Raw genomic sequence first — 27,425 nt, 5'->3', positions numbered from 1 at the left:
CTAAAGCGATGGGTGGTACTTCCACTGTGAGGTCTTCCCTGATTTGTATATTCTCGGCTTTCAACACATGAGCCGGGTCAAACACATACTTCCTCAATTGTGAGACGTGGAACACTGGGTGAAGGTTCGCCAGCTACGGGGTAAAGCTATCTCATAGGCCACTGGTTCAATCCTCCTCGTGATCTGATATGGACCAAGAAATTTAGGAGAAAGTTTCTTTGAGCAGAGAGTCCTTCCCACACCAGTGGTTCGGGTCACCGTCAAGAACACATGATTGCCAGCTGCGAACTCCAAGGGCCTCCTCCTACGATCTGCATAGGCCTTCTATCTACTTTGAGAAGCCTGCATTCTATCTCTCACCATCCTCACCTTCTCTATAGTCTGCTCCAATAACTCCGGTCCTACAAGTACTGTTTCCCCATCTTGGTACCAACACAGAGGGGTCCTACACTTCCTACCATAAAGGGCCTCATACGGCGCCATGCCAATGCTCGTATGGAAACTATTTTTGTAAGTAAACTCGATTAACGGTAGCACTTCATCCCAAGCACCCAAGTGATCCATTATACATGTTCGTAATAAGTCCTCAAGTGACTGGATCGTCCTCTCGGACTGACCATCCGTTTGAGGGTGGTAGACTGAACTCATGGTCAACTTGGTTCCCAAAGCATCCTGTAAGGTTTGCCAAAACCATGAAGTAAACCGGGGATCCCTGTCTGAAACTATGCTCGAAGGTACTCCATGCAGTCTCACGATTTCCTTGATGTATAGTTGGGCTAACTTAGCCATGGACATCCTTAAGTTCATCGCCAAGAAATGAGCACTCTTGGTCAATCGATCCACTATCACCCAGATGGTGTTGTGCCCTCTAAAAGTCCGTGGCAAATGGGTCACGAAATCCATGGAGATGTTGTCCCATTTCCACATTGGCATTTCCAAGGGTTGTAGGTTCCCATCGGGTCTTTGATGCTCCACCTCCGCCTTCTGACATATTAAACAGGCTGATACGAATTGTGCAACATCCTTCTTCATTCCCTGCTACCAGAAAGTTTCCTTAAGATCCTGGTACATCTTAGTCATGCTAGGATGCAGACTAAGACGACTCTTATGTCCTTCCTCTAGAATTAACTTCTTCACCTCGACATCATCAGGTACGCATACCCTACCCTGAAACCTCAGTATACCATCATCACCCAAAGCAAAATCTCTAGCCTCATCTGACCCAAGCTGTTCTCTAACTCTGTTTAGACTGGCATCCAATAACTACCTCTCTCTCACTGAGCTCAATAAGTCACTAGATATAGTTAGGGTACTACATCTAATGAACTCAGATCTCACCTCCACCTGTAGCTTCATATCTTGGAATTGCTCTAGTAACTCCACCTCCTTGATCATAAGGTGTGCAACATGTATGGTCTTCCTACTCATCATGGGTTCAACCCGAATGAGCCGGGTTCTTAGTGGGTTGGGTTCATTTTTAACACGTATTGAAATTTGTAATTTTTTTTCAACCCAACCCGACTCGAAGCCGTGATGTTGGCTCGCGGGTTATAACCCATTTTGACGGCTCTACGGATTGAATTAAAAATGAGGCACTCTAACTCAACTTATCTTTTCGTAAGCAACAAATTTTGTTATTCGGCTCGACCTATCATGGGTTTGTGGGTTAATCTTTTTAAGATGTTTTATATTTTTAAATTATTTTATATATTTATTATAGTAAGTTAAAGTAGATTAATTCAACTCATTATTTTACAACAGTACAATTAAAATATTCATCTATTTTACCAAACATTATTATAGAGATAGTAGTTTAAAATTAAAGTGTCTACTTATATAATTTCATAAACAAATAAATTAAATATTTAAACTATTTAAACATTATTAAACATCATTCTAGTATTTTAAAAAAATCATATTTTGAACCTACACAATTAGAAATTATAAATAATTATAATAAAAACCTTGTAAAAAATTATAAAAACCTAAAAGAATTATTGGTAGGTTATAGGTCAACTTACTAATAATAAGTCAACCTACCTTCGACTAGATTTGAATCTGTTTAACATGCAAGTTAAGTAATTATGTTTAATTTGACCTATATGTTCTCAAAGAGAACGAAAGAACAAAAAGAGTATGCAAATTAAAATGTAAAGGTTCATCATGGCGTCATGTTTAACCTAATTCCTGTCATTTTTCTTTTGTAAAAAGTTTTACTCAGGAAAAAGTCGTATCTCACCATAATATAAGACAAGGAAACTTCATGAAGAACTTATAAAAGATTCCCTTCTCATTGATGAAGATATTCCCTCTTCCAAAGTAATAACGAATAAAACTCTAACATGTGAAAAGAATGTGTTCACATTACTTGGCTATATACAAGACAGAATAAGAGTCACTGGCGACGATGTAGTGGGAGATTATGATATATATGAACACATTCATTCATAGTCAACCACTTTCATATTCTTTGGTAAAAAGTTCGAGAAAACTAGTTGATACGAACTCAAACAAAAGAAAAGAATGGAACTTGACTCGTTAAAACTATGCAATAAAGATAGATAAAAAGTACAGTGGCTACCATTACTCTATTTAACTAAGATATTTAATTTTCTTTCAGCTGCAAAATCTGTGTTCTCACTACAAATTGCCCCTTTTTATATCTTTTTACATCATTTGACTGAGCAATTTGTGTTTAAATATACATCTCAAACTGCATCAAATTGTTCAATCAAACAAATAATTACATATTCTTTGTGAAAGTCAAGAGGAATTACCATAGTATACATTAATTTTGATATTAGATAAACCAATCAAAAACTAGTTCATAGCAGTGACGGATAATTGTGATGGTCGAAGGAGGTTTTGTTCCCCATATTTTTTTTATATAAATTAATATATAATTTGATTTTTTTTTAAATTTTAATATATTTTATATATTTAGTATCTCTAAAAAATTAGATTTTGACATAATCAAAGTATTTGTTGAAAATTTGGCACTGCATTATTACTGGTTCTTTTGTTGTTGGAGAGGAAAGGTGTTAATGATGATGTCATTGGACTTAATTTTGAGTTAAAATATTCGAAAAGGACAGTGCTGAAACAAGAAAGAGACTAATAAGCAAACAAATTATTTTTAAGCAATGCCACTTGCATTCTAAGATCTCTATAACTATCACTTCATTTCTGTTAACAATCACAATTCTCCACAAGAATCAAACTCCAACAACAAAACACAAAAAGATTTTAGAACGTTTTTGTAAATTTGGGTTTTGTAGAGTGTGTGACTGTTCCATTCCTTGTTTCCTTAGGGTTACAGCATCATCATTTTCCGACTTCTGTCATAAGGTAATATTATTGATGAATCAGAGCTGATATGTTTTTACATCTCAGAGGAAAACCTAATTAATATGTTTCATATTAGTTCATGCCATGGCCCCCAACATTTTGAATTTTTATTTTAAATTATGTGTTTTAAATTTTTTAAATTATATGTGTTTTTAAATTTTTTAAATTATATGTATCTTTTTAAATTAGGTAATAATATATTGAAAAATCAATAGAAATAAAAGTAGGTATTTTTTTTAGTTTCTTTTATAAAATATAATATTTAATGTTAATAAATAATAAAATTAGATTAAAACATATAAACAATATTAAGGCTTAAATTAAGGTAATATCATCCTAAGGAAAGCCAAAATAATTAGAAATTGATTTTGAAATCAATTTGGCTACATGTATTAGTCCCTCATACCGAAGAATGTATGTTAATCATTCCAAGTTTGAAAAATATGGATCTAAATAGTGCTGGTGTAAGAGGTTTTGTACAAACAACCAATTGTTGTGCCAAATGAAGGGGTAATAGATGAATTAGTTTTTAACATATACTCATTTCTCACACTTATATGTTTTTTTTTGTTATTGAAGAAAAAAAATTCTCATTATTTATGCTGTCATTTTTCATATCTTCTCTCCATCCTTAAAGAAAAAAAAGTCATTCTCCCTTATCTTACTTGATAGTGAAATATTTATTTAATATTTAGTACTATCTTTTAGCTCATGATCCTTTGTATATTTATTTTTTATGAATATAAAATAACAAATAACATGTTATGTGATTTTTCATAGCGGGAGTTTTTAACTGTAACTTGATTATTATTGTTTTTTTAGTAATTATATCTCTTAACTTTTTATTAGATTATGATAAATTATTTTTTAGTCTTAAACTTTTTTTATAAAGAGGTATATTGATTAAAGAAAAGAATAATTCTTTTTTTTAAATTAATAAAAGAGAAATTAATAAAAGAGAAATTGATTGTTCATCGCATATAAATGAAATGAAAGCTTGCGAAGACTTTTGAATCAATCTATACACGTTAATAAAATGTAAGATAAATATTTTACAGATAATATGGTTATTTACATTAGAAAAAAATAACTAAAAGATTTAGTTATATGATTCAATTATTGATGAGTTAAGAATATGAAGAAGTGATGAATAATCTTTTAAACATGTTTCTTTTATAGTTATAACTATACTAAATTATGTATTTATTTTTATTAAATGAAATGATAGTAATATTAAATATATAAATTTTAAATATATTATTTTGATTTTTATTAGAATGTTGATCAAAATCCACAGCTAATATTATCCTATTTTTCTTTTCTTTTTTTAAGCATTCAAAGTGATCTGACCACAGCGCCACCTCATAAACTCAAAAACTGTGTATTACTACGAAATTCCTGTATAAAAATACAAATGTATGTATGTATGTCATTATTAATATCTAAAATATTTATTATATTTATGTTTTTAGGTATTTTTGGTGATATTTATTTAAACATCTTTTTCTTTTTACTGTACTTCATAAAACGTTTTTGAAATTGATGAATTGAATTACTTAATTTTCTCATAAATAACTTCATATATTAATTAGTTTAAAAATATCTACTATAAAAATATCTAGACTTTAAATTAGATCAATGATTGAGTATATATCTATAATAATATACCAAGATATAGTTTCTTTTATGTCCACATTTGTTTTTTTAGTTTTACTTTTAATTATCATTTTAAAAATTAATTATTTTATAAATAATTTATTTTTAATTTTATTATTTTAAAAATCTCTTTTATCTTTAACCGTTATTTTACAAACTCTTTATATATATATATATATATATATTATTTTTCTAAGTTTACATTAAATAATTATTTTAAAAATTAATTATATATTTTTTATGATTTTAACTATAAAAATTATAAAATATGAATATATAATAATGTTTGTGTTTTCACTGATATATATATATATATATATATATATATATATATATATATATTTTAAATTTATTGAGAAATGAAAAGAGAATTAGTTAGTTGATTTTTTTACTTCTTTTTTATAGGAGTAAAAGTGATTCTCATCCTGCTCCCCTTCCATCACCAACTCAAACCGAAGATGCATCCACTCAAACGGACGATTCAACCACTACCAAGTAAGTTGTAATATTTTTATAAATATTAGTATTATAATATTATTTGCAGTGATAATATTAGTATTGTAATAATATTTTTATGAGTATTAGTATTAATTTTTTTTAAATATTATTTATAGTGATAATAATAAAATTATAATCAATATTAATATTATAATAATAATAATAATTATTATTATTATTATTACTATTATTACATGTTACTATTATATCTTATTATTAGTATTAGTATTATTAATATTATTAGTAATAAAGTTAATATTAGTAATATTAATATGTAATATATTAATTTATTTTATTATATATTATTGATATGAGAAATAACTCAAAGATTAATTATTATAAGAAATTATTGACTTTTTCTTTTATTAGGAAAAAAAGTGATAGTACATCAACCTCGTCGACAACACAAGCAGCTACGACTCAATCAATTTCCGAAGTACGTTAGTAATAACTCAAATATTAATTTTATATAAAAAAGAAAATTACTAACCCTTTTCAATAGGACCCGAAGCCACTCACTTCTCCATCACCAACTCAAAGTGTGAAGGATGATTCAAGCAATTCCAAGTAAGTTGTAAATAACTTAGATATTAGTTATTATGAGAAATTATTGATTTTTTTTTTTAATAGGAAAGGTGATACTACTTCAACCTCGTCACCAACACAAGCAGACAAGAATACATCAACTTCGAAAGAGCAAAAAGAGAAAAAAGTATGTCACTAATAACTTAAATATCAATTACATATTAAAAATAAAATTACTAACCCTTTTTATTAGGAGTCGAAGTCACCACCAGCTTAAATTTAGAAGAATGTGTCAAACAATTTGGATCTCCAGAGGTATTAAGGCTTGTTGCTAATGACTTAAGCAACATCTTTTATAATCTTGTTATTTCATTTTTTGAAGTTATTTATTATAAAATTAATTAGTAGAGTTCATTTTACCATTATTGCTACATTGAAATTTTTATTTTCCTTCCCTTATATTTTTTGTCATTAAACTAACTAACATTGGAATATGAACCTCTTCTACATCGATATTTTCATTTTCATAAATTACATAATTTTTCTCTTTCCATAAATTCCATATTATTGCTACCCACAATATTCCTTTTGAAATTTACTTTGACAATAACTTTATTTGAATTGTATTCTATTTTTAATGTAATACATATAAAAAAATTTTACACATATATGTACCTCTATTTTACTAATTTTAAGACTATAAAAGGAAGCAAAAGGTTTCCAGTAGCGTAGGGACTTGACTATGCTCAAATATTAAAATTCTAAAACCTTACTTCACTTTCTACTTAAGGCAGATTTAATTTATTACTTTTACATGTGTGTTTCTTTTATGAAATTATTTGTTTTTAAGAGTACTTTTTTTTTCATTTTATTACTTTTTTTGGTCTTCACCGAAAAAGATTTGTGATGCATTTTCATTTATTTTATTCTCTGATTGCGTTTAATATATTTTTATTTATCCATCTATCTTTCTTATTTATTTATTTTATTTTTCTATCTCTCTATTTACAGGCATACATGTGAGTGATATATTTTGCATGAGAGTCACTTTTATGTTAAAAGTATATAATATATCATAAGAAATTAAGAGAGAATAAAAATACTAACTAATTTTACATGGATTGTTCAGGACTCAAGAATATTCTTCAAATCACGGTTACATACAATGATACTATGCTTCACGATGAACTTCGAGAGAAATATTAGCTTATGTTACAATATTCTACCACAATATAGTGTTGCTTATGATTGAAAGAAATAAAAAGGTGTTTTAACACCATTATGTGTATTTTTTTTATCTTTTTTTCTGTGAAAGAGTTGAGTGTGAGATGTTGATATTTGAATTTCCTTCAATAAAAAGTTATTGTAGAAATTGGTGTGGAACTTATTGGATTGTACAATAATATATAATTGTTTATGATTGTGTAATGCAAAGGAACTTGAATCCTTCACATAATACGTGATACCATAGTCGATATTTAATATAAGAGTGCATTCATATTTGAATTTGTTTCTATCATAGTATATTTTAGTTCCGAAAAAAAAAATTGATTAATCACATATTTCGAAATTTATTACAAAGACTTTATGAACAATTTTGTGACGATATATGATATTGTCACCATAAATTTTGCAAAACAGAAAATTGATTCTAATACATATTATGACGTGATATATGCTATTGCAAAACCTTATATACAACGGCAGATCTTAGAAGTGCATTAGGGGGGCCATGCCCCAAAATTTTTTAAATTTTATAAAACTATTTTTAAAATATATACATTTTTTTTAAATTTTTAGATTGAATTTTATTTTTTTATAGAATATAATATTTAATGTTAACAATAAATTAAATATAATAAAGAATAATAAAATTTATTGAGATATTTTTTTGTTTTCTCTCATTTTAAATTTTTTATTTATTATATTTATTTACTACTCTTGCATATCTTCTTTTATATCTTTTTTGTTTTTTGTTTTTGAAAAAAGTATAAAGTTAAACACAAATTCATTCTCGTCACTCTTATCTATCATCAATTCTCTTATCTCCTTTAAGATAAAAATGTAACACTCTCTTGTCTCTTGATTGAAAAATATTAGTTTGATATTTATTACTTTTTTCTCTTATAAGTTTTTTGTATATTTATTTTTTTATGAAAAAAGAGAAGTCATATACTATATGTTTTCTTCTGTAACATTTTTGAGACATGACTTGATTAACATATTTTATTTTTTTAGTAATTATGTCTTTCAAATTTTTATTACATTTTGATAAATTATTTTTTAGTCTTAACATTTTTAAAAAATATTAGGTATATTGATGAAAAATAAAATAATAAATTCATTTTTTTAAGTGAGAAAGTGAAAGGTAAAATGTGAAGATGAAAATAATACAAATTTATTTTTTCACCTATTCTTAATGATGATACTAAGGATTCAATTGTTGGATTAGATAACCTGTCTTAAGATTCAAAAGGAATTATAGGCGAAGCACCAAAAGTAAGAGTTGAGCAATCAAAGATATCCTCCAAAAAGGGAAAACTTGAGTGTTGATCACCATAACGGAGGGTTGAGATGAATAGAAAACCCACCATGAGAGGAAAACCTTGTTCTTGAATCTGAAGCTGAGAATCGCCAAAAATCATCTATAAATACAAGGCTTTACTTTTAGCATCTCATTCTCAACTTCTTTAGAAAATTTCTATGTACTAAAGTAGATTATCTTAGTGAGAGGCATGAGAGAGGAACAACAACTCCTAAAGCTTAGTTTTTTCTATAACGTGAGTAGTTAAACTCTCTTGTTTTGAGGTTGAATGTAATTGATTCTATACTACTGCCTCTTTGATATTTATGTATGTCCTTTTATTTAATATCTTGTGATTTGATTTGGCTTGATGTGTGGATGAATTGACAACTCATTTTATTTCAATGGTTTTGAGTGAGTTGGGAGACTGGTCTCAAACTGTTGTTCAATCAAATCAACTCATTCTTATTAGAGGCTTGCATATGATCTAAAAGGTGAGTTGGAAAAAAAGTCACACACTTAAGGCAATAATTCATTCAACTAGGAGTGGATTAATTGTACTGGGTATGAAGTTCTTAGGTTGTAGATTGTAGGAATGAGCCTAGATCTACCTTAAAGTACTTCCAAGATATTGAATGAATAACATATTAAGTATAAAAGATAAGTAATAATACACTAGAAATAGAAGAGATAAAAAAAAATCTAACCTTAGCATGTACTTATCATTATAATTTCCAAATCTTAGATTAATTTGTTTTTATAATCATACACACCTACAACAAACACTATTCCATTCAATTCGGTAGTAAATATTGGATGATCTTATAACAAATCCTTATAGATACGACACTTGTTTAATACTATTACGCATCTAATACACTTGGTGGAACTTGTTGCTACTCTAGCATCTCATCATTGGACTACTTACATGGAATCAAATTTCATACATGACCCCTCAATCGACATTAAGAGCCATCAACACTTGTATGATAATACTTATATTATCATAATTCATATATGTTCTTAAATCTAAATATCATTTTTTTATAATAGGTGCTTTTTTTAACCATGTTATAATAGGACTAAAATGTTGCAGTAAGATATTTCAACTACAAAAAAGAAGGAGAGTGTTAAAAAAAAAGAGTTCAATGAATATTTTATATTTTAAAATTTGTTTGAGTTGTGAGTAAAGGATTTTTGTAAACTCCTATTATATATATATATATATATATATATATATATATATATATATATATATTTCAAAGTAGGTAACAATATTGAGATGTAAGTATAAATGGTTAAACTTTCTTATTAATTTTATGTGTGATTATTTCACATTTGTATTTGTTTTTCATAAATCTAATTATAAGAAGCTTCCATTATTTTTCAACAAGAAAGAAAAAACTTACAAAACTATTGTTCAAAGGGATTTTATATTGATGGTGGTTAGTGATCATTTATATGGATTTATTGATGGCTTGTTTTAAATGTTAGTGAAAAACTGTGACATTATATTAAGTCTGAACAATATATCACAAGATATGACTAATCTGTGTCAAATTATTAGAAATTGAATTTCTTGTATAAAACCTAAATATGAAGAGAAACTTCTCAAACAACTTAAGAAAAAGAATGGATTCACATTACTTGGCTTTGCAGTCAATGATTGTCATTCTTCGGTAAATCATTCAACACGTTGATATAAGTTCAAACATGAGAAAAGAATGGAACTTGACTCATTAAAACTATGCATTAAAAATAAATAAAAAGAAGAATGTTTTCCAAAAGTCTATTTAACAAAGGTACATATTTGTCTTTCAGCTGGAAACTCCGCGTTCTCTAACACGAAAAATTTCCCTTATAAAATTTCTTGTTACATAATTTTGAGTGAGAAAAGTAGGTTTAAATACACATGTGTCAACTTCCAACAAAATTTTCAGTCAAAGAAATAGCATTGAAACTTTTGATGGCCATATAAGACAAAAAGAATAGGAGATGGAAGTTGTTATGCTAATAATGTAAACTCACTTATCTTCCAATTAGAATATGAATTTCCAATTAGGACAAAAAGCAGAGACAAAAAGCTGAGACTAAGAACCAAACACTTAGTTTTATACATCACTCAGACTCTTCTTCACCAACACCACTTGCATTCTATCATCTATAAATATCACTTCATTTTTTCTCCACAAGAATCATACTCAGACAACAACAACAACAACTTCACAACGTTTTTCCGATATGGCATTTCTAAAGGGTTTTATCGCGTTTGTTCCGTTCCTTCTTTCATCACTGATGCTGCATCATCTTTCTCCTACTTCTGTCATAAGGTAATTGATTCTGTTACTCATTTGTTTTTAATTGTTATATATCTCTTCCTTCAATAAACCCTAATTTGGTTTAAATATAAATGGTTGAATGATTTTGTTTGATGGGCTTAAGAGACGTTACATTTTATTGTTATTAGGGTTTTATTTAATGTAATGATCATAGTTGTAGCTAAGATCAACACCAAAAGAACTTATATATATATATATATATATATATATATTTATTGAATCATTGTATTTACAATATTTTCTTTTGATGCAGTGCTCAAAGTGATTATGTGAGACGCCCATCATCTCCTCTTTCTCCACCAACTCAAACTGGAAGAACCCAGTCGTATGTTACAAAAATAACTCAGAAATATTAGTTTTATTAGTTTATCATGTATCTAAAATGATTTTATCTGGTTCTTTTTGTTTAATAAATTATATTTTAGTTCAATTACTTTAAATTACTATTTTAAATTCAAATAATCACACTCTATTGATTTTTATTATTTTAATATACTTTTTCTCTTACCTTGTATAATAATATATTGTGGTACTTTATTTTTTTCTATGAAGGACTGAGAGAGATTCTGACAAAGCACCGCCTCCAGATACCGAAACTCAGAACGAAATACTAAATTCCGATATAATAATTGAAACGTATGTTCTTACCCTATATCTTAATATAACTTCATATATAACTATTATTGTTTTTATTTTAGTATTATAGTTTCGAAAGTATAAAAGAATGCATAGTTTTTTAAATGTATTTAAGAGAGATTAATTGAGTTTGGTGTGATAGAATGGGGAGGAAGAGGTTGAAAGAGGGAGAAAAGAAAACGAAAGATAATTAATTACGAGAGAAAAGAGGAGTGTGAAAATTATTGAATATTTTAATAGGGTTTAAATTGACTTTTACATTCTATATTTTCATCACCAACTTAAGATAGATCATGTTAAGTAATTTATTTTATTTAAGTAAAGTATGATGTTAATAACTAAAATGTTAATTACATTTCAATAATATAAAAGAAATTATGTTAGTATAGTAACACAAATATCAATAATATATTTATGATAAAAAAAAATACTGATTCTAGGACGATATCTTCTCCATTTTCATCTCACGTTCAACTCAGAAAAAAAAATGTGGTACAATTGTAATATTGAATTGCAAAAGTATGTAACTTGAATATCAATTATATATCAATGATATAAAAATTATATTGCTTATTTTTTTCATATAGGATTTTATCTATTCCATCTCTACCTTCACCACCAACTCAAACTACTCAAGCTGAGGAGGAGGCTTTGTCAAGCAATTCTAATATACAAATACAAGAGTATGTTTGTAAAAATTCCAAACTCAAATTATATATTAACGATATAAAATAAATTATTGACTTTTTCTTTCCTTTTATAGGACTTCATCTCTTCCATCTCCATCTCCACCACCAAATCAAATTAATAACCAATCGCAAATGTATGTTTCTAATAACTCAAATATTAATTATGTATAAATGATATCAAATAAATTATTTACTCCTTTTTTCTAGGTCACCCTCTCCCCCATCTACATCTATTCAAGCACAGGAGGAGGATCTCTCAAGCAATTCTAATATAGAAGTACAAAAGTATGTTTGTAAAAATTTCAAAATTCAAATTATGTATTAACGATATAAAATAAATTATTGACACTTTCTTCTTTTTTGTAGGGCTTCATCTCCTCCACCTCCATCTCCACCAAATAATCAAATTAATAAAGAACTGCAAAAGTATGTTGCTAATAACTCAAATATCAATTATGTATAAATAATATAAAATAAATTATTGACTCTTTCTTTCTTTTTGTAGGGCTTCAGCTCCCCCACCTCCATCTCCACCAAAAAATCAAATTAATAATCAACTGCAGTATGTTGCTAATAACTCAAATACCAATTATGTATCAATAATATCAAATAAACTATTGACTCTTTCTTTCTTTTTGTAGGGCTTCAGCTCGCCCACCTCTATCTCCACCAAAAAATCAAATTAATAAACAATTAGAAAAGTATGTTGCTAATAACTCAAATATCAATTATGTATCAATAATATCAAATAAATTATTGACTCTTTCTTTCTTTTTTAGGGCTTCAGCTCCCCCACCTCCATCTCCACCAAAAAATCAAATTAATAAACAACTACAAAAGTACGTTGCTAATAACTCAAATATAAATTATGTATCAATAGTATCAAATAAATTATTTACTCCTTTTTTTTTGACACCCTCTCTCCCATCTCAAAGTACTCAGGCTCAGGAGGAGGCTCTGTTAAGCAATTCCAATATAGAAGTACAAAAGTATGTTCGTGAAAATTTAAACTTCAAATTATGTATTAACAATATAAAATATATTATTGACTCTTTCTTTCTTTTTTGTAGGGCTTCAGCTCCTCCACCTCCATTTTCACCAAAAAATCAAATTAATAAACAACTACAAAAGTACGTTGCTAATAACTTAAATATCAATTATGTATCAATAGTATCAAATAAATTATTGACTCTTTCTTTCTCTTTTGGCAAGATAGTATAAGAAATTAAGAGAGAATAAAAATACTAACGGGTTTTTCATAAATTTTTCAGGACTCAAGAATCTGCTTCAAATCCCTTAAAGATGGTCACAAACAATGATACAATGCTTCACGATGAGCTTTAATTCAAGACAAATACAATGTTACAATATTGTCCAATAATATAGCATTGCTTATGATTTAATCCTTCAAATAAAAATAAGTGTTTTTAACATTATAGGTATTTTTTTTACCAATTTTTAATCTTTTCGACCACTTAGTGTAATGTGAGATGGATTTTTGAATTTCTCTTAAATGAAGAATTATCCCAAATTGATGTGGAGCTTATTGGATTGTAATAAATTTTAATGCTTCAATTTTGTGCTAAAGATATAACTTTTGTATCATAGTATATTTTGTAATGACTGATATTTTGATTCCAAAATTATTCATTATAGAATTCAATTTCAGATTATTTTTAGATTGTAATGTCCAAAATCATATATTTTAGTTAAATAGTAATGAGAATTAAGATAAAAAATAAAAACAAAGAGCAGAACATGTAGAAGAACCGTCGATGGGAAAAATAATATAAAAATGTCTTTTAAGATTGAGATTAATTACAATAATGATAATTAGTGAGTTTAGTTTATTTTCAAAATTAGCTTAAGAGTAAATTTCTTTTAGTAGTGAATTATATTCTGTTATAATTTAGCTTCTGTTCCGAGATACAAAACTTTCTCCAAACTTTGCCATATGAAGTATAGATATAATACTCTACACTCTTGGCTAACGAAGTTAATGTAATCGGTGGAACATAATTTAATATTATGAAGGTAATATTGATCTAACCAAGACTATTCCTTCACTAATTCTAATATATAGTATGTAAAATAATTGTTTATCGTATACACGTTGGTTTAACTTTCACTTACAAATAATATTTAGTAGTTATTTAATGTGTATTGCATTTGAATTGTGTTTAGCAGACACTAAGAAATTTATAAAAAGAATTTGTGAGTAACAATATTTATAGTTTTATTATCATTTTATTCAAGAGGGGCACATGAAAATTTTTTTGAGTGTTTATTTCAAGAAAGTTCTCTGTTTTTTTTTCTATTTGAAAATACAAAAACAAATTTAAAAGTTAAATATGGAAAAAAGAAAACATAAAAAATTCAGTAAGTAGAGTTCATGAACTCAAAATTAACAACATTGATCTATCAATCGATAATCAAGGTAAAGTAAGTTGACAATTCGATAAAACTTAAACAAAAAAAATAAAAACACTTCTAAATTAAAAGGAAAGACAAATACAGACCAATCGAACCCCTCAAATCAATGCAATCGATTAGAAAGTGTTCAATTAGGTTAGGATTCATGAACAATTAGTGAAAATTATAATTAGTCCATCTACAAAACTATGGATCAATTTACTCTTTCACCTTTAGAAATGTGTAGATTTAGTCCTTTTAGCCAAATTTTGTGAAGTTTATTGACGTTTCAAATGTGTTTCTTAGCTAACATTGAAAGGAAAATGTGTCAAATAGTAAACTCAAATACTATCTTGAAATGCGTTTAAAATGTTAAATAGACTTAACAAAATTTGGTTAAACGTACTAAACCCACATATTTCTAAAGTAAATGGACTAAATTGGGGTAAAATTTCAAAAAGGAACTAATCCCAAATTTCCTTGAAAGTTAAGAGACAAAAAATATATTTAACTAATTATGTTATAACACTTACTCCAGTCAATTATCTGAGATTAAATAACGTTATTGTACAGATTCCAAGTCTGATGACAGAATCGCTATCAATCACCATACCTCCGAGGTGTTGTCTACTTTGGAGCGTGTCCGTCAAATCATAATGTTCGCTTTGAAGGACAAAACCATGACGGAGCACACGCTTCAAAGTGGACAGTACCTCAAATCTATTGTGATTGATAGTGATTCTATCATTGAACTTGGGATCAGAACATTAGCATCCGTCGTTGGGCTAATAACGAAACCATCGGTCTCCTAAGCCCTCCATTGGGGATGATCTGTCATTCCATTTAGACCTCGATTGGGGGCTTATGTTCCTATCGCACCCAATAGGCCCACATCATTAAAAGTCAAGCCCTAAGGCAGTTTAAATTCCCCTTCCTCCTTCCACTCTCTAAGGCACCTTCTAAGGACAAAATCGTGATGGAGTACACACTTCAAAGCGGATAATACCTCAGATATATGGTGATTGACAATGATTCTATCCTCGGAGTTAGGATATGAATATTGGTGCCACCATGGGGCCAATAACAGAACCAACAATCCCTTAAGCCCTCCATTGGGGATGATTTGCTCATTTTCCTTACACCTTTACTAGGGGACTTATTCCTAACACACCCAACAGTCTCAAATCACTTAGAAGTCTATGCATACAGTACCTTAAATACCATTTCCTCTTTCCACCCTCTAAATTACCCTTTAAGGACAAAATTGTGATGGATCACAAGCTCCAAAGCGAACAGATGTATGGTGATTAACAGTGATTTTATCATCGAATTTGAGATTGAGACATTTGGTGATTCACAATGATTCTATCATCGAACTTGAGATCGGAACATTTAGTGATTGGCAATGGTTCTATCATCAGACTTGAAATTGGAACATTGGCGCCCATCATGGGACCGATAACGGAACCATTGGTCTCGTGGGGTTGATAACGAAATCATCCGACCCTAAAAAGCCCTCACTTGGGGATGATTTTTCCTTCCCCTTATACGTCGACTTGGGGGCTTACGTTCTTACCACACCCAATAGTCTCACATTGCTTAAAAGTCGAGGCATAAGGTGGTTTAAATACACTTTCCTCCTTTCACCCTCTAAGTTGCATTTTAAGGATAAACTTGTGATAGAGCACGAGCTCCAAAGCGAACAATATATCATATGTATGGTGATTGAAACGAATTTTGTCATCGAACTTGGTATTGAAACATTAGTGCCTACCGTAGGGCTGATAAGGTAACCATCGGTCCCTTAAGCCTTCTATTAGGGATGATATGTTCATTCCCCTTATACCTCATCTAGGGGCTTATGCTCTTACCACGCCTAATAGTCTCACATTGCTTAGAAGTCGAGGCCTAAGGTAGTTTAAATACCCATTCCTCTTTTCACCCTTTAAGACACCTTTTAAGGATAAAATCGTGATGGAGCACACATACCAAAGTGGAAAATACCTCAGATGCATGATGATTAACAATGATTCTATCATCAAACTTGGGATTAGAACATTGGCACCCACCATGGGGTCAATAAAGGAACCTTTGGTCCCTTAAGTCCTTCATTGGGACGAATAATCATTCCCCTTAGACCTTAACTATGGGGCTTATGTTCCTACCTCGCTCAATAATCCCACATCACTTAAAATATATGGCCAAGGAAGTTTAAATACCCCTATTTTCTTCCACCCTCCAAAGCGGATAAGATATCGGATGTATGCTGACTCACAACGATGTTATACTGGACTTAGGATTAGAACATTAGCCGCCACCGTGGGACTGATAATCGAACCATCAGTACCTTAAGCCCTCAATTGGGGGTGATTCTTCATTCCCTTTAGACATCAATTAGGGGGCTTATGTTCATACCACACCCAATAGTCTCGCATCGCATAGGACTCAAGGCCTAAGGTGGTTTAATTACCCCTTTCTCGTTCCACCTTCTGAGGTGCCAATGTTCTGATCCCAACTTTGATGATAAAATCGTTGTCAATCACCATACGCATGAGGTATTTTCTGCTTTAAAGTGTGTCCATCACATTTTTTTCCTTAAAAGACCCCTTAGAGGGTGAAAGTATGAAGGTGTATTTAAATCACCTTAGGCATCGATTTCAAAGTGATGTGCGATTGGTAGGTGCAGTAGGAACATTGATAATTTAAGCAATCCTGGTATATTATGTTATAACACTTTTGATAATAGATGGGTGGCTAGAAAATTTGAAGACAAAGAAGCATTAATATTTTCAGGATTTATGTGATGAAGATTTTATCTACTGTTCTGCAAAAGGAATGGGTATGGATAGTAGGAAAATAGGCAAATGTTTATTTTTCTTATTCTGATTGGTGCTAAATTCTATATTATTTTAAAAAAATATATATATGTTGAGAAGTTTGGGAAAGGGTCAAAAGTAGGCTGGTATGAAGCTAGTTTGTATGTTAGGAAAAGTTGGGAGATCTTATCAAATCATGGAAGTGAACAAAGAAGGATAATGTTGCTCATTTATACTAAAAACACTAATAAAGTGTTCTACTATCTCTTTTTTTTTTGTTAAAAGAGGTTGTGTGGATTTGGCACTTTACAAATGTGTTGTAGAATAACAAGTTTAACAAGTACAATAATACTTTGAAAGCATACGAAGAACATGACATAAAGTTTATACACACTTAAACAATATGTTGTTGGTTGAGATATTTTGGATAAAGTTTATACATACTTGAACTATATGTGTAAGGTGTTTATACAAATATATCTAAAAAGATTGGAGCATCCTAATTGCTCCTTATATTTTATTATCTATTTGTTGTCGATAAAAAAAAAAATTAGTAATAGGTAAGGATGAACTTCTCTGAAAGAATTGGAAATACAAAATGAAAAAAAAAATTGACTTAGGATATTTCAATTGAGCATACTATAAATGTAGAAATATGTATTAAAGAAGGAATGAAGACTACATTATTGCAGGGAATCAATTTCATTTTACGAGTAAGATCTACATGAGTTTTTAAACAATATTTTAACATATATAAAAATGAAAAGTCATAAATTTGTTGCTTTAAAAGTTAAGTTAAGACTCATAAACTCCTTGCCTTTGGGTTAGAAATGGTGTTAATATCTTATGTATGTTTGACTCATATCTCATTATTGTTGAATTTCGAATAATCCCCTTGAAGGGTCATTAAGATCAAGTTATAAGTAAATTTGAATGCAATGAATGGTGTTTGATAATACAAGTAGTAAAAGAAAGAAAAATACAGCAGAGCCAACGAATTTAATTGAGACTCAAACATAACTCTTCTTATATGTTGTAGCTAGATAGGTGGTCAAATTCCTATTCATTAATTTTGTTATATGATTGTATTAAAGTGCTAATGAAGGTTCACTTGTTGGTGAAATATGGTAATGTTCCTGAAAGGGAGTTCAATGATGCCAAACATAGATTATTACGCTAAAGCCTAGGGACGATTATGTGTGAACATGTTTGTAGGAATATTCTTTTACTTTTCATTGTATGCTCATCAAAACAAATATGGTTTATAAGATGATAATCTAAGATTATTAAAGCATAGAAAGGTTTGATGAGACTAACATACTTAGGTGAGAATAGAAGCTCGTAGGATATTAAAAATAAGGTTGTCATGACAACCTAGTAGGTACACTCCTATTTTTGGAACATACAAGGACTTAAAGTGATAAAATGGTCAAGCTAATGTTACCATAACTTATATCTTGTATTGTACCAACAATATAAGTAATGTAGGGTAAACTAATTTTAACCATCATTCATATGACATATAGATTATTTTCTTTTTCATCGAAAAATGTTAGTTGTTTGTATTTTGGTAGTAGGGGGAGTTGGACCCACAACCTCTCCCACCTTCCCTTCCAAACCCATCAAACCAACATTATAGCTCCAAATGTTAGTGGGATAGTTGAACTCACAACCTCTCACACCTTCCGTTCCAACTTTAACCACTAAGACAACCTTATAACTCCTATATGACATAGATGGAGTCTGGATATGTTGCATAAGACATATGTGAAGTAATCAAGGGATTTCGTAGTCAACAAATCAAACAATTCATGGTTTCAGGAAAAAAATATATATAACAAGGGAAGCAAATTAGATATGTAATGTTTGTTAATGTTGCATGTGATCAATTTTTCATTGTAATGGTATGAATGTGCCATGATGTGGTTAGTTTTGTTGGTAGTGGAATCACATTGAGAGTTAAATGTAGTTGGAAAGAAAGAAGGATAAAAGATAGGAAAAACTCTTTGTTGAGACAAGGTAAATGTCAAGAGAGGACTGTGGTCACTTAGAACAATACTCAAAGTTATAGGAGTACAATATTGAATAATTATTATGTTTCTTGATTTGCATTTATGGTTTTATTTTTTAGGTGCTTTTTATTATGTATATTAGAAACACTAACACAAAAAAAAAAACTTTTTACGTCTCTTATTTTAGGATTTTTAAGTCTGTTGTAGGTCAGACGTAATTGTAGGATACGTAAATTTATGTCTATTACATTTATAACATATTGATAGAGGTCGTACCCCACCAAATTAAAACACTTAAAATGCAGTATGTGACAGTTGAACCAAGTCGTCTCTCAACGACCAATATTTTCATTCAAAGCTTCAATTTCCAGATGAACACAACAATAACACAAGAGGGGTTGGCAGATTTATGGATGCAACGTACAATTGAAAACTTAAATGCAGACGTGTAAAATCAATGTAAAAACAACGTTGATTCTTTGCTTCAAATGAACATCCACCAATCACTGATTACAACTCAAAATTGTTATATTAACTCTAATGAGACCCTAATTAATTACTAAGCGCAAATGAACTCGAACTCAAGTGCAATTAAGCAAAGCACACATCCATGAATCTGCTACAGTTCACTAAGTATGAACACACAATGATTCCACTCTGCAAATTAAGCAAAAACAAAATGGTTTCTTCATTTAAACCCAAACGCAAATTCATAATTGAGAGATTAACATAACTCCACCAAACAAAACACTAATCTCAAGGTTTCAATCCATTATCTGCAAAGAATCAACACATAAACTTAGTTCCTCATGGAATCTGAATTAGGGTTCTCAACAGAATTTGCAATTCAACCGTTCAAATGACTTCAAATTGATACTAAAAGTTTAAAATGGTGCAGCAAACGAAAATGAGCAAGGGATAATAGAAGAACAACGAAAACAACCACCAAAAACGAAAATGCTTCAATATAAATGTTACCCAAAGTGTAAAAAACGTGAATACAAGCAATAACTGCTGTCCAAGACTCATAAAACGTCAAAAACGAGTGGAAAACGTGAAAAAATAACTTGTGCCACCATGGGTCACCTTCCAAAGCTTAAAAACATAAAAAATGGAGGTTTGAGAGAGTGGAGAAAGAAGGAAGCGGCTAGTGCATGGAAAAGAAACCTAAAACGCGTGGTCACTTCAGCCTTGCAACTCATATTTACAAAATTGTCACTCTGCCACTCTGAATTACAAAAATGCCACTCCTGGGTCTCTAATGTTGACCCATTCACTCTGCTGACGTGGAAATGATGTGGAAATGATGTGGCGACTCTCTTAAACTAAATATTGATGTCCAAGCTCCAAAATTGCTTCACCCAAATACCTAAATTTAATTAAAAACAAAAATTAGGCTAAATAATGTGAAATTAGTCCAAATTCGGAACAGTGGCCCAATAAAGCCCAATAGATGAAAAACACTCTAAAGATGAACAGTTAAGCACTAAACAAATGTCTAATGGGTACACAAAGGCTAGTGGAATGGAAGAAAATAATGACTCATTACATACATAAATTCAGTTTTTTTTTTATTTTTTTTAGATCTGCATCAAATCTCTCATTCGTATTCTTCTTCTTCTCATTCTCTTTGTTCTTCTTCTTCTTCTTCTTCTTCTTCTTCTTCTTCTTCTCATTAGTGGAATGGAAGAAAATAATGACTCATTACATACATAAATTCATTTTTTTTATTTTTTTTAGATCTGCATCAAATCTCTCATTCGTATTCTTCTTCTTCTCATTCTCTTTCTTCTTCTTCTCATTCTCTTTCTTCTTCTTCTTCTTCTTCTTCTTCTTCACTACCGTTGGGTGGAAACACCATTTTGGTTAGCATCACCACTATAGTTGAGTTGAGACACCTCCATTGCCACTGCTCTTTGTCGTCATTGTTCTTCATCATCATTGTAGGATGTGGATTTTGGTTCAAAATCTCTCACGCACAGTGGGGCGTTGTTTCTAAGCTTTCAAAAACTCAATATTTATGTTTGTTACCTTAGTAACAGGCGTAAATTTGATATTTGAGTTTGTGACTAAGGCAGTAGGCAACAATTAATTACAAGTATGTCATAAATCATTTTTTATATATATGTTCATTGTGGGTCAAACGTAAATAGATAGACGTGATAAGCCAATTTTATGATAGCGAAAGTTGATTTGTATGAAGTTCAATATGCTATCAATATGACACCAACTATCTCAAGTAGAGGCAACCTATATCTGTTGGTTTTATAGGTGTTATCCATTAACAAAACAATATTAAATGCATTCAATAATTTAATTGCATTAGGATATGTCCAAAAAAGATCGTTGACCTCATCAGAATCCTAACACCTCTACTCCAATGAATTTATTTATTGCTTTCTAATAACATCATCAACTATTGTAATTCAGTTTTGCACCCTCTTAAGGATCGCTTATAAGTATATCTCGCATTATACAACATTTTTATTGTTGTGACATTATCTTTGTTATTTTCTTTAAGGGTAAGTACAATGCTTGCAAGCTTAACTTGACTCTTAGTCATGTAAAGAAGCAATGATTATTCATCTGGTTTTAATCTACCAGCATAAGGGTGACCAATTAAAGTTTTTGGGAGATTAATACCCAACCATCTCCATTAGATACTAGTTTACCTCTCAATTTAATACGACACTCACATTTCTTTGTCCCAGTTATACTAGGTTGAAGCTCATATTTATATTTCATATACTTCCCACCTCTTTCACATCCTAGCAACACATATGTCTTTCTACCAAGTTAACCATTAGTTATATCAGATCTTATAATAGCAATAACAAAGGCAAGCTTAAAAGCAACACCTCACACCCACTCAAGTAAATCATCATTGTAGAAAATACCTCTTTAGTAATAAAATTCATAGTGTAATCACGATCAATTTAGGAATAAAGATAGAAGAATCTTCTATGTTTAATCTTTGGTTCACTCATGAGAGTTACAACATTCTAAAGAATAACCTTCCATCTCCAAATGAAATAATTATAACCACCTGTAAAACATAATAGCAAAAAATAATACACTGCAAAATACGTTTACTATTAATCAAAATTTGAATCACTAGTTTTCAAAAGCCAGAACTTTTTTTATGACGTTGCACCATTCCTTAAAAGTTTTCAAATTTTGGTTTTTATGTCTTTTAAAATTCATTAGCACTGGTTTGCAGAAGCCGGTGAACCCGATTTTCACAAGATGGGTCATATCGAATGATTCTACACCCCTTCTTTCCCAGTTTTCAAAAGTTGGTCATTATGGTTTTCAAAATTCGGTGTGGACGGGTTTCATAATCTGGTATAACCGGGTTTAGACCTAGCGAATTTTTTAATATGTCTATGCTGGCTTTCGAAAGTCGGTATTATCACTCAAACACAGAATAAAGGTCTTAAAATGAAATGAAAATGTTAACAAAGCTCTAATAATGTAGTTAAAGATATTGAAGATTGTTGAAGTCAAAGAACCAAAATCGGAGAAGGAAAGATAGTTAAGGAACAATTCCAAAAGAGAGAAAACAAACAGCTCAAGTCTTGGTGGACAAGTGAGGTGAAAAGTGTAGAGGGTGCATGTTTAAGAAGATCAGAGTTATTGATTAGTAAATAAAGGTTGGTAAGCAGTAACTACTACTTACCTATTTATATAATAATTTATATATATATATATATATATATATATATATATATATATATATATATATATATATATATATATATATATATATATATATATATATATATATATATATATATATATATATATATATATATTAGGGACATTATGGTCTGTGTAGAAAAAATGAAGGTTTAGGAAGAACAATTAGAGGTGTAAGAAGAAAACCCCTTTCAACACTTACACTCTCACATTTTTCCTTTTTACCCTCCTTTAGATTGGACTGTTTGCCGAGGCTAAGTTTTATGTTTACACCTCTTTAATTTTCTTTTTACACCATACCTAAATCCTCTCCACTTGGTAAATCTTCATTTTCGTTATTAAGAAGTATAGCAAGCTCACAATTTTTAGCCCCAACCTTTATTATTCACTCACATTCTCAGTATCATTCACATATTACATAGGCAAAAGACACACACGTCATCACTACCCATCATATCTTAAAAATTCCAATGCCTTCATACTTTTCTCCTTCACTCTCAGCATTCTATATTCACCATTTTTTTAATTTCTAAGCTCTAGACATACACAATAACATGCATAAAACAACCCAATCAACTTCGTTAAAGTAAATCAGCTTCATCATCCTTCCCTCTCGACACCCACACTCACGATTTTAACTATCCCACGCTTCAACATTCATCACATCACTTGCTTCACCACCATTTTCACTACCAAATTAGAGATCAGAGACATGACCTCCACAAAATCATCTTCACTTGTTAGGTTTACAAAGGGGGTTTCACTGGGGAGATATAACACACCAATGAGACCTGAGTCCAACCACATAAGACATTGACTCCACTCTTAACTCAAAACCTTAAGGCAATGGGTTTATGGGTCTTGATTCTTATATAGTGCTCTACTTTCTCATTTCTAGTCAATGTGGGACTTAGACTCACACTTGGATTCCTAACAATCTCCCCCTCAAAGGTGAGTCCCTTCAACCACATTGGTACACTCCCCCTCCAGCGGAAGCATTCCCAACCACGAGTACTCCTTTTCTGCCCTTTTCTGTACCGTCGTTCTTCTTAATGGGACACGCTTACCTATGACTCTTGCCAGGAAGACTTTCGATACTAGGACCATACTGGTACTGCACTCGTCTGAGCCGGTATTAACCATCGACTCTGATACCACTTGTCAGGTTTATAAGGAGGGGGTTTCACTAGGGAGATACAACACCAATGAGATCTGAGCCTAACCACATAAGACACTGACACCACTCTCAACCCAAAACCTTAAGGCGATGGGTTTATGGGTCTTTATTCTTATATAGTGCTCTACTTTCTCAATTTTGGTCAATGTGGGACTTAGACTCACACTTGAATTCCTAACATCACTCACACTTCATCATCTTCCATAATCACATCGCAACAACCCATCTTTCTAAAGGCACCAGATACCACTCAAACATGGGTCACACGAATCACACTTATCCATCCTTTCAATCCAATTCCCTCATAAAACAATGAAATCATCTACTCAACTTCATGAAAGTGATTTCTTTGTAATAGAGATTGAGGACACACAATTAGTCATGTGTGAGGTTTTTGTCAATAGGAACCAACGCGCATTTCCTCTGGTGTCTGCAGACTAATTGTGGCGATGCTCTGGCGATGGTGCAGCGGTGTTGAAGTTAGCGTTTCGCAGTGGTCGCTGACTTTGATTGGGTGTCTCACATGAATGGTGGTTAGGAAAGTATCATTAGTAACGTTGCCGACCATTTATGCTTCAATTGCGGGCGCAGCGACTTCGTTGCGACGACGATAAAAACTTGGACATGGGTAGCTTGTGGAGGTGAATGTTGGGAAGAAGGGAAGAAGAAAGTAGGGGTGGGCAAAAAATCTAATTTTCTTGATCCAATCCATTTTTGCTTTGATCCAATCCATTTATAATCCAAAAATCCAATCCAAATTTTTAGTTTAAATTTTTAGTTGGGTTAGACTAAAGATTGAGATGAACTAGGCTAAATTCATATTCGGACGACCATAAGAGGTTAGGCGGGTCTAAAGATATGAACGGGCTAGGAGGGCCCGACAAACCAGACGAGTCAATCGGGCCCAATGACCCAAAAAATTCGGGAGAACCCAATGACCCAAACGAGTCCAACGACCAAGAAAATTCGGGTGAGCCTGATGACCCGAACGGGCCCAATGACTAGAAAAATTCGGGTGAGCCCGATGACCCGAACAGGCCCATCGACCGTAAAATTTGGGTGAGCCCAATGACCCGAACGAGCCCAACGACTAGGAAAATTTGGGTGAGTCCGATGACCCAAACAGGCCCAACGAATAGGAAAATATGGGGACATATTGTTCAAGGTTTTTGTCATTTCCTCAACTTCCATAACATGAATTTGTAACATAAACCCTTGGCACATGGTGCACTTATATAAGTTGGGATAAGGCTTTTTGTGGCTTGTGTTTGAGGTTTGAAAGTGTATGATGATTTGGGTGGGTTAGGCAGTATAGGAGGCCTGTTGGTAGGGACATGTTTAAATGGTTTAGGAAATGGTTTTGAGGTTGGGGTGGAATTGGTGCTAGATTCCTATAATTTTTACAATGAAAATGCTCAATGTACAAAAATTAGTTGGAACATACGTACCATAATTTGAAAGTCCTGTTTTAATCATCCAACGAGTTTGTGTTCCTCAAACAGGCTCAACTTAGCAACAATAGAATGAAATGCCTCATAATAATCTGTAATCAACCCTAACTATCTTAACTTCATTAAGTCTGTCATATGATCATCACAGACCTCTCCGATCTTGTCAAACAAAAGTCTAGTGTTTTTTGGCAAAAGAAGGTAAATTAGGTAATCTTATAATTGTAACATAAGCATTGTGCCATTGAAGTGATGTACCTTTGAAATGAAAAACAAACAAACGAACTTAATCATCTGGTGTATTGTCAACTTCGCCATTAAATTGTGGAAATTTTAGCTTAGTCAATTGGGTATTACAAGTGTAAGTAGAAGATCTTTTACCTCAAATTGGTTTGCAGAATTTGATGAGTGATTGGTCCCAAAATTTTGATTATGGCATAAATCTTGCAATTGTTCTTGGAGTTGTTGAGACAAAATTAAGTCAATAACTCGTGTGCTGACTATTGTATCGAAGAGTTCCATGAATTTAGTGTTGATCTTCACATTACGACGTGTTTTTAGATTATCTTCAATTTCACGTTTAAGCACTCGATTGTGTGTTGAATCTGCCATATATTATGATGTTCCTGGGTACTGATAGTTTGATACCACTTGATATAGAAGTTTTAGGAATATAAAGAAACAAAAGCTTTATTGAATTGAATCTGAAAGCTTTACTGAATTGTGCCGAATTACAATAAAATGAGAGGGCAGAAATATTTTTCGTAAAAACTTGATGCAATGCTGTTACAATCAACTTTACATAGTTTATTCACAAATGTAATTACAAAATTATCCCTACAAATGATTGCCTATAACAAGGAATAGGGTGGTTGCTTTACCATGTGTTTGGATTGAGCATTTCAACAATGCTTAGAATTTGAAATGCTTTGTATTTGAATTGTTTGTAATTAAATTCCATTCATTTTTTAAATAACTTGTTTGGATAAGGAAATTGAAATACCTTACATTTCGATTTCTTGTTTGAAAAAAAAATTGAATTTATTGTGAGATAAAATTTAATTTTAACAATATTTATTTTACGCTTAATTATGTTTTGAGTTCGTGATAAATTTGGAAACATGTTCCACAACCCAGATGGGTTGGGCAGACCCAACTACACAACCAGATTGGTTAGACCCGACGACCCACCCGAGCTGGATCGATTAGGAAGCCCCGACAGGCCGGGTGGCTCGATGATCTAGAGGCTTGACGACCTGTACTACACAACTGTGCCATTAAGTTCGTCAATATGGCCCGGTCCAACTCATCTAGGTCATTGACCCAATGCTCTAGACGGGTTTGACGACCTGAACGAGCCCGATGATCAAGACGGGCCTGATGACTTGGACGGGCCCGACGACCTGGACGAGCCTGAAAATCCGGACGGGGCCGAATACCCAGACGGGTTCGAATACTCGGGCGAAATCAACAACCCGGACGTGCCCGTACACACAGACGGGGCCGAAGACCCGGACGGGACCGACAACTAGGACGGGGTCAAGCACCCAGACGAGGCCGAGGACGTGGAGGTGCCCGACGACTTGGACACGTTTGACGACCCGGACAGGCTCGACGACCTAGACGGGCCCGAGACTCGAGTGGGC

At 31.4% G+C, this 27,425-nt stretch overlaps 1 protein-coding gene and 1 long non-coding RNA gene across 3 annotated transcripts; both read left to right on the top strand.

Annotated features, from left to right (window-relative positions):
- Positions 1 to 3,214: 3,214 nt before the first annotated feature.
- On the top strand, positions 3,215 to 7,533 carry LOC114170654 (uncharacterized). Its single transcript, XR_003601117.2, has 7 exons — positions 3,215 to 3,348; positions 5,410 to 5,499; positions 5,872 to 5,938; positions 6,005 to 6,069; positions 6,133 to 6,214; positions 6,281 to 6,342; positions 7,157 to 7,533. It is a non-coding gene; the product is annotated as an uncharacterized LOC114170654 (long non-coding RNA).
- A 3,234-nt stretch (positions 7,534 to 10,767) lies between these two features.
- Positions 10,768 to 13,791, top strand: LOC114170451 (uncharacterized). 2 transcript variants are annotated; one of them, XM_085668438.1, is made up of 10 exons: positions 10,768 to 10,881; positions 11,144 to 11,215; positions 11,443 to 11,526; positions 12,114 to 12,209; positions 12,290 to 12,349; positions 12,423 to 12,500; positions 12,582 to 12,641; positions 12,721 to 12,777; positions 12,995 to 13,054; positions 13,487 to 13,789. In XM_085668438.1, the coding sequence occupies exons 1-10, from the start codon at positions 10,793 to 10,795 to the stop codon at positions 13,557 to 13,559; spliced, it is 729 nt and encodes a 242-aa protein (XP_085524564.1). In that variant the 5' UTR covers positions 10,768 to 10,792; the 3' UTR covers positions 13,560 to 13,789. The 2 variants fall into 2 exon arrangements, with proteins under 2 accessions (XP_085524564.1, XP_085524565.1); XM_085668439.1 differs by lacking the exon at positions 12,721 to 12,777 and having other exon boundaries at positions 13,487 to 13,791.
- The last annotated feature ends 13,634 nt before the right edge of the window (positions 13,792 to 27,425 follow it).

This window comes from Vigna unguiculata, chromosome 11 (genome assembly GCF_037176805.1).
Source record: "Vigna unguiculata cultivar grain cowpea cultivar isolate G323 ecotype 2 chromosome 11, ASM3717680v1, whole genome shotgun sequence".
Lineage (NCBI taxonomy): Eukaryota > Viridiplantae > Streptophyta > Magnoliopsida > Fabales > Fabaceae > Vigna > Vigna unguiculata.
The sequence above is the reverse complement of the archived record's forward strand: the minus strand, read 5'-3'. Positions and strand labels throughout refer to the sequence as shown.